Here is a 17,743-nt window from a genome sequence, read left to right as displayed (position 1 = left end):
ATCGAGAAACGTGCGCTCGTTCCACGCACAAGAACGGTACGCGATAGTCGGTGGTGGTGAATTTTACGTGGCTGGAAACTTTATGAGGGAATACGACGACGACTGCAGAGAAAGAGGAAGAGAGAGAGGAACGGGTATGCAACGGGCATGCGCAGCCTGAAACCGAAAGTGCACGCCCACCCGAGCAATGCCGCCCCTGAACCTAGACCTACACCCCCGCTTTCCGACACCCCACGGTCAACCTGGTGCCCCCAACCTTCAAAACTCCTATCCACCTCCCGCCACCTCCACCAAACTGCACCGGGACTTTGAATCTTTGCCTGAGCCAGCAAACCACCCCTTCCGTATTGTACCACGTAATATCTGCCGCACGTACAACCGTAGTACCGTTTCCTTTTCCTTCTTATTTCTTTTTCGAACGGATGTAACAGATGTCGACACGGCGACTTTAAGCTAGTTAAAGAAGGCGCCGAGTAGGAAATTATTAATCTTCGTTACTCTTTTCTCGGAAGAGTGACGCAGTGATGGAGAGGGGATCGGTTCGTTTTCGAACAAAAGAAATTTTTCTTCCGTTCCAATTGTCTCCGCTTCTACGGATCCACGATTCTACGTTTTTTTTCCTATCCCCCTTCGCACAGTTTGGGTTTTTTAATCGCGCACCCCAGCACTTCTCCTCGTACGCGCGAACGAAACGGGATAGGCCGGGTTTCTTTCAGTGACATCTGGTTCTCCCTGCAAACTCCCTCCCCCCTCGAATCGTATATACCGGCTAAAGCCTCATTCACGGTCACCGTCCTAGAAACCCGAAACGATCAAAACAACTTTTTCATGCGGGGTCCTCTCGAGGATGCTGGATTATCCTTTTTCGGATGCCTCGACCTCGTGTTACCGGGATGGTACCCCCCTTTTTCGTACCACCCCAGGTTCACCCTACACCGTGTATAACCATGGCGAAATTCAACCACCGACTGGCCTGGATTCCCCGTTATTCTATGCCTCTTACCTTCGATATAATATTTACACGGATTCCATCTAAACACCGGGGATTCATTGTCACGAACGAATCAGATTCGCCTCCGGTGTCGTGCGAATACACGGATAATCGAGAACCAAGCTTTATTTATTACGGTCGGTCGTTTGTCACGTGAGAATCGTGGAATATCTGGTTGAGTTTCCTCGACAAGCTTGTGGAATGTTTAAACAAAAAAAAAAAAAAGAAAAAAAAAGAAGAAAAAATAAAAAGAAGAGAAAAAGAACGTGACGACTGTTTTGTATCTACTTGATGTTTACTTAGAACGTCGAGCTAATGGGCTTCACGTGTGTATATGATATATGATATATATGTATGGACATATATGATTGAAAAAAATATTTGCACATCGTTATATTTATTAACATTTATATATTAATTAATCAAATTCAAGTTCATTCACTTCGTATTAATTAATATTACTTATATATTTTCGTACGAATGAAACGTAGAAAAAAAAATTATGCGCAAATATCTTTTATAACTATTATTACGTGTATCTCTATGTATATCAGAATCATATTTTATTTTTTACATGAGAATTCCCAGAGGTATGATCGATAAAATATAAATACATATCCTTCACGCGTAGCAAGGAGACAGAGTTAAGGATGGGTTGACGTTATTTTGATCAACAGGCGTTATTTATGGCTCACGTTGTTAGAGAATTGGGAGTTTCATGTTTCGTAACAGTTTTACGATCGCCGATAAAATTATGCAACGTAATCTAATACGTATCTCGTTTCGCTGGTGTCCCAGGAGCCAGATCGCCGCCGCATGCTTTTCACTCGCACGAGCACAGACGAGTTGATAGTCGAGACAAAAATCGACTCTTTGTTATTGTGCGCCAAGTAGCGAATGTTCTATCCTCGACGTCGGTTCGTGGGAATAATCAAAAAATGATGACACATTTCTTATGCTTGATCCTATCGATGAAATTCAGGGTCACGTCGTTTTGTTAATCGTTGATAATATCGATATCGAGAACTTTCGTTCGCATCGATGATCTTTCGTATGATAGATACGTGTGTAGATGTCGATAATGCAATATGCGTGCACACGCAAACACGTAAAGTGATAAAATTTGTCGTTGCAGTCATTGGTATTCACGATAATATCGTGCCTCTCCACTTTCTTTTTATTTCTCGCTATAATTCTTTTTCAAGACCACGACGCAGTCAATAAAACGAAATGTTAGATTAACCACATATGGAATCAGGCGACAATTCACGTCACGTTTCTATTACGATTTATTTTTATGTCGATTATTTTCTATTTGGCCTACCACCGAAAGAAATCTTTGCCATTAGTGACCTTCGTTGCAGATAAGTTGAGCGCATATGATAAGAGAAACACAACACAAGTCTATTATTATATCTGTACGTTGTTTGTGTCTTGTCAGAAGAATTTCGATAACCAACACGAGAGAAAAAAAAGAGAAAATGATAAAGTGAATCGCGAGTAATGAAACAGATATAAGGGGTTAGGATCTATTTATCAATAAACGTATTCATGATATTTTCAGATCGCGAATAGAATGAAGTAAACATGATGCTGTTTTTCGCGCGAATCAAGAGATGACTTCGATGAGTTATCGTCATTTGTTACGAACAATAATGCAATCGTTACGCGTAATAATCGTTAACTTTGAACTAACCACAAAAAATTAACGGATCTATATAATATATACAAATATATATATATATATATATTGTACTTACATGTCATCGGCATCTGTCAATCTTGATTAAAATAAAAAAATGGTTGAATTCTTTTTCAAAAATGAACAAAATAACTCGAAAACGATACGGAAAATATTCAAAATATGAATTAGATACATAGCACATTTGAAATAACGGTTTCGATTAAAATTCAATATGGCCGAATTAGTCTCTAAATGTACTTTCACTTGAATGTCGACATCGATGTCACAAACAACACAAACACATCCACACAAACATAATATTGAAAAACACTTACGATTGCGTCACAAATGAATATTACTCGATATATCATCAAAATTTATGTAGCATACGATATTAAGATACGAACTGCGTAAAAAGCCACGTTGCAAAAATACACAAATTGTCGCACAGGTTCAACTTGCGACGCAAAAAGAACGACGACCGTTTTCTCTAGAATTTCGATGTAATATACCCAAGGGCCAGAGACGTAAATATTTACACCTTGTGAAGCACAGAGCTGTTTCATACCCTGTGATCCCTCGAAGCAAAGGTACACACGACAAAAGTTACATTCGTGAAAAAAGAACTGTAGTGAACGTAGTGTATACTGTCACCCGAGCACCATATTTACTGACCGCAAAAACACGCGATACATTTCGAAGAAACATTTTTAGAACGTTCTCTGTTCTTGGTCGAAAAATCTAGAAATATAAATGATACGAATTTTACGAATAACTTGAATATACGTAGAATATATCTGCTTATCATTGGAATATATTGCTTATCTGCTTATGTTGGTATACATATTTTGAATTATTGCTAATTAGAAATATATACGTGAAATTAAACATGTATATTCTACGTACAATTACATCGAAAATAATTAAAACGAACCGATAGAGAAACTCGCGAAAACTTTCAACGGTACACCATACTCGACACTGAAAGGTTTTTTATGTGACACGATGTAACGAGATCGAAATGTTCCCATACGGTCGATACGAAACCGTACCATAAAGACATAAAAAAAAAGGAGGAATTCAACACTATATTCGTTCCCTTGATTCACGATCGCCATTTCTAACTATGTTAATTCCACAAGTTTCCGTGTCTCTAGTGTTTCCTTTCAAATCGTTCAATCTACTTTCCCTTTATGATGAAATTTGAATTCGGTAAAAAAATCAATTTTTAATTTATAGAGTATTATCTCATTAAGATTTGTTCATAAGTTCGAAAGATACGTCGAAACCCTGTAGTACCACACATATATTCCTCTATGTACGCGCACACGCATATCGAGGATTATTCGCAAGCCTCCTCGCCGGCTTCGAAAAGTAAAACGCGCGCTCGTATATGCAGCGCCGGTGTGAGTGTGAGCTGGATAGACATAACAGTCAGAGAAGGAAGGAAACATAGAGAGGTAGCGTGCGCCCGTCGGAGGGACGACAACGGCGCGCATCGATTGGCGCGCTAGCCGTGACCCCCACCATGCTGCTTTCGCTTTCACCCAATGGGGCCTCACTTTCGCGCTCGCCCGCCGCCGAGCCACGGCAGCCGGCACGCTGTCGTCGCCGGCGCTCAGTGACTGGTGCACCCTACGTGCGAGCAAGTGTTTTTCGTCGTGGACTCTCCGTGTGGCACGAGAGAAAAAGAAAAGAGAAGAAAGCGGAGCTTTGGTGTGCGTATGGCTTGGATCGTAGTCATTGTCGTCTCTTTCGTTTGAGTGAGCGAACCAGGGAACGCGTCACGAAACTTCGATCGAAAATTGCGTTCCACGCTGCGCGCGCTTTGCGCCGGTGACCCTGACATTCGACGGACGAGAGCGGCTCGACATATTTGCCCGAACGTATCGGTTAGAGAATCATCGTCGTTCGAAATTGTTGATCGAAAGTGTCCGAGATCTTTGTTGATTATATACGCATTTTTCGTGCGGATAATCGCGTCGTTCGAAGAAACAAATCGTCGAAAGACTTCACTGAATCTACCGCGACGTGGCGTCGCGGAACCACGCTGACCTTGACTTTGGTACACGAAACACATCACGCCACAACTGAAGAAAATAGTTTTAGAAATCGAATCGCAGCCATTGTTTATAGTGATATCTCAAGCTCGTGCCTGGAGTGACCGTTGTTTTTATACGCCGTTCTTGTGTCGAAACAAACATCGAATGATACTTTATCTGGGCATCTTTTCAAATATCGCCAATTGACGCAGCACAGTTTTCTCTCGTTATCGCCCGCCTTTTTTCTCAAGTACCAAACATATCCGCTGCGTGTCTCTGCAATTTACTACGCGCCACTTGGCGAAACATCGAACCAGTCATTGAATGGGTGTGTGTGTGACAACGCAGCAAAGACGCGGGAATTGTGTAAAGATGAAAGAATAGAAAATAACCGTACGTGAAGCGTTGTGTAACGAAGCAAGTCTCGCGATTGGTCGATTGTCTATATAGCTGTGTCATTTACCTAATTTCTCCGAGTTGTTTACCGACACAAGAAGACACATCGGTGTGTGGTTCGCGGTGAACCAATTGCAAGAAACGGCGAAAAGCATAAGGGTGTGTTTGACACCGATCCGGGAAGAGGAAGTGATGGCACCACGGCGTCACGCAAACGGCCACGCTGGTGTATTGATGGAGAACGGTGGAGGAGGAGCCGGTGGCGGTGGTATACACGACACGATGGAGAACAACCTGCTAACACAGAATCAAACGACTCGTTGCTGTACGCCTACCGGTGAATGCCTCCGAGGCGATGCTTTAATTCGCTTAAACGCTCTACATGACGCGGTCAAGGTGACATGCAACAACGATAGTTGCCCGGTCGGTCAGTTCATGCATCGCGAGTGTTTCGACGCCTGGGAGCAGACCGTACTCACCTATTTGAAGAGTTGTGGACGCGCCCGTAGCTGGTCCGAACGACAGCGCCATCAAAATCTGTGGACGAAAAAGGGTTACGACCTGGCGTTCAAAGCGTGCGGTTGTCGATGCGGTCGTGGACATTTGAAGAAAGATTTGGATTGGATGCCACCGGGAACAGGGAACGCGCCTGGAAATCGACAAGATGAGAACGAAGCGAAGAAGAAGAAACGACGTAATCGACAGAATACCAGGCCTACGTTAGCTGTTTCGGCCGGACCTCCGAGCCACGGCAATCACGTTTCGACGAATGGTCGTGGTACTACCGAGGCTCAGTTGATCGAATCCGGTCGTGGAAGGGCTGGTTCCCTGTCATCTAGCACCGGTTCGAGTTCACCACCGGCAACCAGCGAGCCCAGTGTTAGCCCTCTTCATCAACCGCAGGTTATGATGAAGAAGAAGAGCAAAGTTGATTTCTTCAGTGATCGAGCTCGGTGAGTCTTTACTTTTTTCTCGTATCTTTTTTCCGATATGATTGGTTTTTGACGCGGTTAGGTTAGGATACTGGCTCCCCCTTGTAATTGGTAAATTAATTACAATTACTTACTTTTGAATCTTATTTTATATATTACATATACGTGTTATTTTATGGAAAGGAAATTCACTAATTGAAAGATTAAAGATTAGCATTTAATTAAATCTGCGTAATTCAAATTACGTTGTTCAGAAATCAATTATATCTATATATATTATAATTCATAGGAAAAGTAATATTATTGAGCGTCTAGGTTAGATTTTGTTTCGAATCATAATGATCGATAAATTTAAATGCATGCGCAAAATCGCGTATAAATACAATTTGTCGCGTTAAACGATAATTATCTTGAAAAATTAATTTACGGAATATGTAAAACGAAGATAAAAGTAAAAAGTTTCGAAAGATACGATAATTTTGCAATTATGCGAATTTACGTGGTGAGGAAGCAACGAGGTTTTTTGAATTCGTGGTAGTGTCGGATCGAGGGATAGGGAAGGAAGAAAAAGTTGGCCGGCTTGTTACAAACAATAATTGGCCTGGCGGTCACGATACTGATGGCTTCCTGTGAGGTCCACTGGCCAACGTGTAAGAATACAATTATCGCGATCCCTTATCATAGTAGTCACGTTTCTCTCCCACGCAAACTTCTTTAGTCTTGTTGACTGCTTTCAGTGATGATAACAGGTTTCTTTCGAATTATAGATTATGTTTAAAGATAATTAAGATTATTTAAAGTAATTAATTATTCTCTTCTTCGTATACGTTACATTCCACGTTAATAATAATAGAATTAAATCGAGAAAGTAAATTTTTTTAGAAAAAAAATATGTGACCTTGAAATACGTTTCGAGATAGATAAAATTGAACTACCCTATATATCTTTACAGTAGCTTCCTGCTGTCATTTTTATACCTTTGAAAGAAGACAGAAATGATAAATGCGAGGGTAAGGGGGATAGGATTTTCAAGGATTTTCGATATAGAGCTTTTGTCACGCTCTCGAAGGTGTCGTGTTAAAGTTCACCGCTAGGAATAAGGGGACGCAAGGGCAAGGGGAAGGGAAACATCGTATTTTCAGGGGGTTAAAGCGTACGGAACGTATTCCGTATGGAAAGCACATGCTTCCTTCTTTTATAGCGCGATTTTGAAGCTCGTATAAAAAAGGCGGTTCCAGAATATTTTCATTTCTTGAGGCGGTGAAGTTGTTTGCGGCGTATATATATATATATATATACACACGACTATAAATAATCGCGTTCGCGAGACGAAAGGAGAGAAAAATGATATTTCGCGAAATAGTTTCTTCGAAGGAGCCAGATGGTGGCCAAATGACGGAAAACGTCCTCTCTTGTAATACTGGAAATGAGAGGAAAAGGGGAACGCGAAATTTTCGAGATTCTTCAGGGTGTTTGATCGTAAAATACAAGAATGATTTCTCTTGTAGCCGCGATTCAATCGATCGTAACATTTTAGCAACATCAAAGATTTTACAGATGACATACAAGTCTTTGATGTCATTACAATGTTAGTCGGCCGGATCAAGGCTGAAGTAAAAGTTGGATAACTAATCGAGACGATGTACGACATAAGTGCCCAGTAGTCGTCCCTACCAATCGAGATTCCCTTTGACACACCGCGAAGGATACGTTTATTTTAGCTCTCTCGGCCCTCTTTCTCTTTCATTGACCATCATTTTTTACGTTCGGTCAAGTACAAAGGGAACTCGAGCCTTGAACGAAGCCATATCCGGATTAAATTTCAATTTCACTATTTTATAAATGTACGGCAGTTTGCATGCTATATTAGTTTCTTTCGACTTTTGCGTAGTTATTCCACTTCGATGAAGACGATTTTTAAATATTTTCGAATAAGATTCTGAACAACTTTTCCGCTTTTCTTCGGATCCGTGGAATACGAAAATAAATATAAAACAACTCTCGGACGGATTGAAATTACAATGGTCAATTGTATCTATTACAACAATAAATACTGAGATATCGGCTGTTATTATATCGAAATCGGAGGATTTGGTAATTTCTTCTTTGCAATTTCATCTTCTTCAACTTTTATTGTTCTCAAAAATATCCCTGCGTCATTCATGACGAAATAATACTTAATTTAACGTTGTTACGATATTTACAAAAGACATTGTTACAAAAGAACTATTCTCTTTTGGACTCGCAGAAAAAGACCTCCTCCTCTACCTTGTTAGATATACTACGTGTAATCGCGTATCGGACGGCGTAAAGTTTTCGGTACACGTCCGTTCGGGAACATCGGCGGCACTTTGAAACACGCGACACATTCGACCACGCAGAAATTCACGCATGAATTGAGCCGGTAATTCGATCCTCGTTCGCATCTTTCAAAGGACCGACCGAAGATCTAAATCGTAGATAGCGAGCTTCGCTTCCAGTCTCTTTTTTTTCTTTACCTTGTACTCCTTCCCTTTGTCGCTGCTGGTCTTGAAATATGGACAGGGGAAAACAAAATATTAAATCGATCCTTCTCTCTATTTCGATATAAATATTATTTTCTGGCAATCGAATAAGCCGCGTTATATTATCGAAAGAGTGAAATTGAAAATTGTGCAAATCGATGCATCGTTGTTGGAAAAATATTACGCATAGAGATAAGATTAGGGGAGATCTTGGATAGTGAAAAAATGTCCATATCGTTCCGTATCGGTACGGCGGGTAAGGAAAGTCTTTTCTGGATGCTTGTTTGAAGGACGTGAATGAACGTTGGAGGTCCGTTTTCTGGAACGCGTAGGTCGTTTATGTATAGGTTATATGGAGGTCATAGGTCGTTTCCTAGAGCCGTTCTGGCGAGGAGAGCAAGGATGGAAAGGGCGAGAAGCAAGATTACAAGAATGCCCCACCCTCGATATACGCACACCGGACTATATACTATATTTAGATCCGGTCTTGGAACCTGTCCTATTTCTGTTTATTTTCTACTGTTCGATCAACAGACTCTGTTCAAGTCTTCCCTCGTTCAACATATTTTGTGCGTGTGTCAAACATATATATATATATATATATATATATATATATGTGTCCATGGATTTTTTTTTTTTTATTAAATTTCTTTGATTGGATTCGTTCTCATTCGTCAGGATAGGAAATTCTCATCGACGCGTTAAAATACTTATCCAAGATTGGAAATCTTCAGAATTCAATTTCTTCTCATTTTCGCGACAAATATAATTATCTGTGCGATTCGTCGTTAATCGCAGGTTAACCTTCATTGCCAGCGCACCGTGACAATCATAATCACGGCGTTTAACAATTCCTCCTATAACCCCGTTCGTGCTCCGCCGCGATGTCATCCGTGTTCTCCTACACAAGCCGATGTTTAACGCAAATTGCGGCAACGGTTCACGCTAACGTACTCCTCGGATCTGATAAACCCTTTATCTCCGACCCGATTCTCCATCGGGCAAATTATTTATTTTCACGATGTTATCGGTGATCTTATTCCGTTCCGTGAGGGTGTGCAGGAAGGTCAGAAATTCGTGCATCGTTGGATCCAGGGCCGCCGCCCCATCCCCTTTATCTCGATCGAGACGAGGCACGTATAATGCAAGAAGAAGAAAAAGAAGAAAGGGAGGAGGAGTAGTAGTAGTAGTAGTTGGTGAGGTTTTCGTTTCGAACGCGCCGATGCGAATCGCTTCGCCAGATATTTCGCAGTCTCTACGGTTCACGTGCATTGAAAGGAGAGTTTAGGCTCCTCTTCCTCACGATTTCTCCCTCCGTCGATGTGTGTAAGATGGAAGTACATTCAAGTAGGCGCGTTATACGGAACAAGGGACGCGAGTTGGTATTGGTAGAGCGATTGGATAGAGCGAGTATGGTGTATAGTGCGCTGAGAAGAAGGAGAGGATGGAGAAGAAGAGCGTGGAAGGAAGAATAGGCGAGGGGGAGAGAGAGAGGAGAGAAGAGGGTGCTCGTAGCCTTGACCGTGGCCACCTCCTCAGGGCCAGCGAGCGAAGAGAGGAGCTTGACGCTCTAGCAGTCTCCAAGGCCAACTGCATGGAATCACGCCACCGCGATGTATTTAAACGGGCCGAGAATGTTGTTAAAAAGTCCCCTGCAACAACCTCTGCGCCTCCTCCTTCATTCGCGAGGGAAGAATCATCATTGTTTTTCCTCCTTCTTTTCGATGTTTTTCAAAGTTTCGAGAGAATTCCTTTCGGTGGAATTTTCTATTTCGAATTACTATCGCCATTGTTGTATGCGCTGAATTCCTTTTGCAAAATTAGAAAATTGATCAGTTACGAGTCGATTAGGATTAATTATTTTGGTACTTGGAAAATAATTTCAATTGCAAGAAGATAAATAATAAAGTATCATCGAATACTGTTAATTAATATCAATCTCTATAAAAAGATACGGAAGATATCCGTATAATGACAATAAGAAAAAAAAAGTCTAAAATCGTGCTTAGAAGAATTAAAAATTAAGAATTGGACTGATTTTTTATATCAAAGAGGATGCTGTGGAGATAGATAAGAAGGGGGCGTATTCACAAATATTTTGTGCATATATTTTTTTCATGGAAGCGATTCGAATTTATGTCGGTCGTGATTCTTTCTTCATCTAGACTGGGTTCCACGATCATCCTCTCCCCCCTTGTGCCACGCATATAGAGACATTTTGGCGCCGCAACGCGACCTATAAATCCCGCTTTCGGTGAAGTGCGACGAGCCCAGGGGTCCGTCCTTCTCCCCCGTCGCGTTACTCGCGTTTTAACCGAAAATAAATAACGACCGAGAGTCGAATATTCTGCACCCGTTTCTACGATCGCTTCTCTCCCCCTTTCTCTCTCTCTCTTTCTCTCTCTCGAATTCTTCGTTCTTCTTGCTCGCTCCATCCCTCGCATTTCGCATCGGAATTATTCGTACCAGGGGTGGATTCACGCGATTCTCCTTATCCCGCTCTCCTGTTTCACGATCTCGTTAATCCATTCGCAGGATAGGGAATATATATGCGTGTATCGAGGAGATGGAACTTGAATGCTTTGCGGCCTCCTACGAATTATCGCTTTGAGAGATCAGACGGCTGTGGTTAGGAGGAAGTTCAAAGAGTTTGATGAGTAGCAGTGTGGGTTGTGGAGGAATCGCGCGGTGGTAAATAAAGGATGCACGCGAGTTAATGGAAATCAATGCGCGCAAGTGAAAATTGTAATACGATGTTGTTGATGATTAAAAAAACAGGGGAACGTATCTTTTTAATAATAAAGAGACACGGTTGGTTCTAAAATGTAACGATATGGAATTTGGCTAAATGAGATATCGGAGAGGGGTGTTTTGTATAAAAATCGATTCTCCTTTTCTATAAGCATATATCGTAGAAAGATGATTTCACAATTTTATTCCAACCGTACTTTCTCATCTGAATCGTGAAAAATTCTTCTCGAATCGATCTATCGTCGATCCCATGTTTTCGTCTCGATGGATCTCCGAGATCTTAGGAAGAAGATAGTATAAGATTTAGATATCCTGATTGTCGGGTGTAAAAGCGTTTAGGCTAAGGGCAAAGAGGGATGGCGAACTCGAAGGAAGAATTATTGAATTTCCAGCGAGACGGTGAAATTCCGTGCGCGCCTCTCGGTTTAATTCAAAGTTCGAGAGGGCAATATTGTTGGTGGGATAGGAGATCCGTTTTCGGAGAAATTTCTCAAATTCTTTCGAACATTTCGTTTACTCGGGGAAAAAACTCGCCCATTCCTATAACTCTGCTGCTTGCGGGGTCGAGGCGAGGAATTCCGTCTCCCGTAATGTTGTCGACCGAACCTGTACACATTCACCTGAGAATTCTACGATTCGCGATCTAAAATTGCAAAGGTTCCTTGAAGATCGAGGTGTAGACTTACAAGATAACGATAACGTTTTATATCTTGCGAGGAGGAGGCTCAAGTTTACAACTGCGTCAGATAAATAGGAATGAAAAGGGATTGTCACATTTCTCGACGCATATAAGATAATACAGGTGATCTTCAAACGACATCGAGATAATCGATAAATCCTCTAACCTTGGAAAAGTTAGAAAAGTTAAAATTGTTATTTTTTCCTAAGCGAGTTTTCGAATCGTCAACTTCCAATTTGGCACATCGATACGATATTCTTATGCGATTTGAATCGTTCCATATCGTAATTTTCACAATTATACTTCTTTTCTACGTTAGGAAGGATTCTTTGATTGTATGATAACGAATTTTGACTTGGATCCTCGTCGAAAGCCACCCTACTGTGTAATTAAATCCCCATTGTTCGAAAAATTCGAATCCAACGAGCTCGGTGATCCCCAAAAGAGTTTCCATTAAATGAGAAGAAATTTTTACGAGATAATTATTATAATAATTATATTATATTATATGGCGATATTATTAATTAACGGATATTTATTACGTATAAATGAAAAGGGGGAGCCATAAACATCGTCATCGCCACTACGATTAAAAAGCAACGAAACGATGGTTTACGCGATTTTGATATTCCCCTGGTGGATACGTTTCGATTCTTTCATCGTTTTCCAAAGTATCGGCCCCTCTATTATTCTTTAATTGCGCGGTTCTGCTCTCTCTCTCTCTCGCGTGCAAAATGTGAAGGCGTAACGAGGTAAATTGTAGCCGGTGGCTGTCGAATTATACTCGCACGATCGCATTTAATCGCACGATAATTGGTAACGGGGAGCGAAGCTACGTATTAACGGTAGGCGGCGCCCCCTTCGAAAATGCATACACGCGCGTTTCTTCTCGCAACGAGAGAGGTTAGGGTTACGCTCGCGTGCGAACCTTGCTTACAAGATGTTACATTTAACTATCCATCGGCAAAATATGGGCTTTTTAGTAAGGTGTACACATATCTTTCTCAAAGTTGTCTCTAGAAGAATGATCTCTAATTGGAAAGGATGAAGGAACGAGTAACTTGGAAATGAAAATTATTCCATGTGCAACATTTATGATTGGAAAGTACTTGATTAAGATAATAGATAATATATTTTATGTAAGGGAGAACCGGTATCGTGATATAATGTTTTTATACGAAATAACTTTCATAAGAAAATTTTATTTATAACACTTTGTTAAGTGTAACACTCGTACTCGTAAGATATTTTTCATTGGATGAGCACGAGTGGTTGCACGGTAGTAAAAAGCCGCGTTAAATTGGAAAATAAACGGGACGGCAACGGCTGCGTTGGACGCGGACGAGCGGTGAAAAATTTCAATACCAGTCGATCCATAAAAATTCTATTTTTAGTTATCGCCAACTCGATTAACCTCGATCCCTTTCTCCCTTTGCAAATCGAATCGGGCAATTACGAAATGAATACGTAACCGATGCGATATATCCCGTTCGGTCGCGAATGCGTATAATAATCGATCGAAATCGTCAGAGTTGCCCGATATTCGTGTTATGTAAAAATATAGGAAAATTTGTTTGATCTTGACGAAACAAAGATATCGTTCCAATATCGAATTTTCGATTAATATCCACGTTATAGAAATATCCAAGAAAATGCTCACTCGAGCAAAATATTCCGTTCTCGAAAAGGAAAACGCGAGATCCGATTGTCTCGGGCCGGCGAAAAGCGAGAATGAGAAAACGTCGTCTCGCCCCGTCGTCTTTAAGATATCCTTGGGGCGGTTCGTCGGCCCGAAGGGTCTCGAGGTTCAGGGTCAATCCCCGAACTCGTCCTTCCTCTCTCTCCCTCCCCGATCCCTCTTCTTTCGGCTTACTTCCACTATTACTTGACGATTCCGCGTAATGACCGTGTTCCATCGCGGAACCACGCGACAGAAACGCTTCCGTTGGTCGGGCAGCACGCGACGAAACCCCTTCGGACGATGAATAATTGCTCGTACTCGTAGTACGGACGTAAGCAACCATGTCGACGTTCGGAATACACGATTACACCTGACACATCTCGTGAGCATCGACATTAATCCCCTCGTTGAATATTTATCAACCGTTATTTATCGGCTATTTATTAACTATGAATGTATCGTACGTATGGTAATGGTAATGTAACGTATTTTCGTTAAGTGTGACCAATGTGTGTACGTATGTTTTTTTTTTTTTTTTTTTCTTTTAGAAAATTTTTTTAAATGAAGTTATTTAACGAAACAAATAATATCGACGAGAAAGAAGTCTAATTTTTCACTTTTTTACCTCTTTTACTGTTATTATTGCGGATTGGTGATGATTTTGTTCTATTAAAAAATTTCTCATCTTCCCTTCTTTTGAATTCTAATCCCTTTGGCCTTCTTCCAATTCGGTACAGAGCAAGGGGGTCGTGTCGAGTCGTGACGATTATCTAAAACTCGCAATAAAGTGACGAGCGTCTCGAGAGTTCACATATTAAAAAGACATACAAGAGATTCCTCGCATTCTTCGCTCTTTCTTTATTCTCCACACCGGTGTGTAATTTCCAGTTAAGGCCTACGATTTTTCTCGAACGAAACACCGCCACGAACGGCGAAAGTTTATAAAAGGATTAAACTTTATTATATCCTCGGCGGGGTTTCCTCGAGCTTTAAAATTTCCACCCCCGCTGTTTCTCTCTCCCTCTCGCTCCTCGTATATCGCGGTTAATAATAACAGAACGACTTTATTATCGGCGTATTTTTAACCGGTCAATTTAGCCAACTTCCTATTTCCATCGATACGAAGTTTGCTCGAAGAGGAGGAAGAGAGAGAGAGAGAGAGAGAGAAAGAGAGAGCTTAAACGTACTCGCATGATTCATCCTGTAATCAGCGGTTCGCGGGTATGGTTAGTTATTTATAAAAATAAACGGAGCGCAGTTGTGATATCGGCCATGTTAAAATTAGCGAAATTTCGCGGCAGGCGCGTTTTCGCATATTATTATTATTTTTTTTTTTTTTTTTTCTTTTGCCGGCAATTAACGCGAGTATGGTAATGAAGGAATTTAATTTAGGACTTTCACCTCGAGGAAACGTTTCATTCCTCGACTTCGTTGCCTTTCCTCGCCTCCCCTCTCCTCCTTTTTTTATACGAATAACTCGTATACAACCGCGGATGCGGTCGAATTCGCAGGCGCATTCGTAACGAGGTGTTTGTCAAATTTATGCAAATGAATCGGATCGTATAAAAACCCCGGTTGCAAAACAACGAAAGCGGCTTCTCTTCAACGTTGTTAACGTTCACGAACGCCGGACTCGTTCTTTCTTTACGCTCCTCCCCTCCCTTCCTTTCTCTCTCTCTGTTTGATCCTCGTTGATCTTGTAAGGGACGGATCCAGTTTGGACGATTTTAAGGAAATCGAAAGGAACTTGTTATGAAATTATTGGCTTTGGCTCGAGGTTAAAAAAAGAAATATGCTAATCATAATATATATTTTTGTACGGTGACTCGGTTGTTTTTCGAATCGATGAGATTTTGTTTTAATTTTTAACACGAATTTCTCGTGAAATCGAAATCTTTTACCCCGACGCGAGATCAACAGCATATTATAATTTTTTACACTATTTCCTTTAATCGTTTCACTTGATCTTACCTCATCGATTAACTTTTAATTACTGAACGATAATTCTTATCTTTAAGACACGATGCGTCGTTCTTTTAAATAGACGTTACATAGGCAGCGTGTTATCAGTCTCGTGTAGTATTACATTATTGATTTATTACAAAAAATTAAAACAAAAAGTATGAAAAAACATATATTCATATTTTTCTTTTCTTAAAGGAGAGAGAGAGAGAAAGACAGAGGTCTAAAATTTTGCAATCCCTCTTTCATTTTATTTCGCATGAAGCTTTTGAACCAAACACATATCCACGATTAAAAGAAAAAATAGTTAAAAAGATGGATCCTTTTTCCCTCCTTTTTTCTCTCCCTTCCCAATATCCTCCTCTCCTTTTCTCCTCGTTCCTTCTCCCCATATTTTCGCAAGATAATTTTTCTCGCGATCGAATTTTCAATCGGCGACAAATCACGGATCGCGGATCGGTTGCGCGCTACAGCGAACGCGATAAATACATAACCCTCTCTCTTTCGATGCGGATTGTTACGAGCCGGCCGAGTGTTTTATCGCGAAAATGTTTATCTGGCCGGCACGAAAGCGAGGGGAACCGGTTGGACCGGTTCCATTGGCCGGCCACTTTCGGGAATCGGAAACAAATGTCGACCAGATATAGAAATCTGGCCGATTATAAGTCGGGGGAGAGAGGAGGGGTTGGGGGGATTTTTCGCCATGGGGAAATAATCGTTCGTTTCGGCTATTGGGGGGAGAAGGGTATGGCGATTCCGCAGCGGGGTTTGATTGTAAAACAACCGAATCGAATCTTATCTCTGGAATTCGACAAACGAATGGCGGGGATTGCCGTGATAACGTGAAATATCGGTTGACGTAATTGTGTCCCGCAGATTATGCATATATATATATATATATACACATCACGCCCCTTAATCGTACCACTTTTTTTTTCCCCCCTTTTTTTTATTCACCGGTTAATTTCAGCGTGAAGTTGTATCTGTTTGTGTTATCCTCGAGGAGCGATAAATATCTCTTTACACGTATCTCGTTTAACGGATGAGAAAATGAAAATCGTTGAAAATCGAGTGGGTCGTATCGACACGTGTGTCTCGTTTATAATACAAAAATACCGATGTCACCGATTCAAGAATTACCATATTATTTGCCTTTGAAGAGGAAGAAGAAAAATAATAAGAATAATCCTTGAAATAATACTCGTCTTTCATTCTCGTCACTTCGTTTCATCTCTCGGATTATTTTCGAATCCTCGGCCGTCGAGAGATATCTCTCTCTCTCTTTCTCTATCGATGATGATTTCGAAGAGAATTTCTCGAGCAAAAATTTCTCGAAAAAAAATTCGGTACGCGTGTGGGCGGCACGAGATCGCCTCTCTAACTTACGGTTACATCCGAAACAAGGGCGAGAGGAGGAAAGGGGGGAGAGACGAGGCTCGGTCGAGTTTTCACGGTCGAATCGCACGGAGAAACGCGATTTCGCGTAACACGCGAGGTATGCGTATCCATCCTCTGGACGGGAATAGTCCAGCCCAAGGATTTGGTGGCGAATTGACGAGTTCCTAAGGGAGGTTGGCTGGCTGGAGATATATTCATACGTGCATAGGGAAAGATTGAAGAGCATTGTGTTAACTCATAGAGACGTGTCTAGGAATATTCCAACAGTGTCAGAAGCGAACAATGTCGAGGATATAAATGCGTAATGCTTCCACGTCTACCCTGGATGAATCGAGGGAAGAAGAGGTACCAGGTAGCCGTGACAGTGAGCCAGGTTTAATTCGAGGGGGCGCATTAAAGATTTCGCTACCTTTCTCTCCATTATTTATATACCACGTGAACTTTAATTCTATGGAAATAACGAAAACTACTTTTGACGAAGGTACGATTTTTTGTTTCGATTTATTTCCTCTAAACATATGTCGTTTAAGATGCTGAACAAATTCGTATAATTTCATTGAAATTTGATTTACAGTGATGGAAGATTGCTTTCGTTTCGTTGGATCTCTGAACATCTCAATATCGAGCGATAAATCTGGATTACAATATTGAATCGGACATTCAAGTCACGTTTAAAATTATAATTCACAATTTTTCGAATCGAATTCTCTTAATTGGAGAGAG

General features: G+C 41.1%; 1 protein-coding gene across 1 annotated transcript in view; it reads left to right on the top strand.

The window, feature by feature from the left end:
- Positions 1-4,308: 4,308 nt before the first annotated feature.
- The window catches only part of LOC122713040 (headcase protein), a 143,414-nt gene continuing 129,979 nt past the window's right edge, over positions 4,309-17,743 (top strand). The window contains exon 1 of the mRNA XM_043933171.1: positions 4,309-6,066. Within this exon, the coding sequence (XP_043789106.1) occupies positions 5,306-6,066 (761 nt within the window). The 5' untranslated portion in view covers positions 4,309-5,305. The remainder of the gene's footprint in view (positions 6,067-17,743) is intronic.

The sequence above is a fragment of the Apis laboriosa genome, unplaced genomic scaffold, assembly GCF_014066325.1.
Source record: "Apis laboriosa isolate Shangri-la unplaced genomic scaffold, ASM1406632v1 scaffold21_cov150, whole genome shotgun sequence".
Taxonomy (NCBI): Eukaryota; Metazoa; Arthropoda; class Insecta; order Hymenoptera; family Apidae; genus Apis; species Apis laboriosa.
Note: the sequence above shows the minus strand (reverse complement) of the source record. Positions and strands in the feature narration are given on the sequence as shown.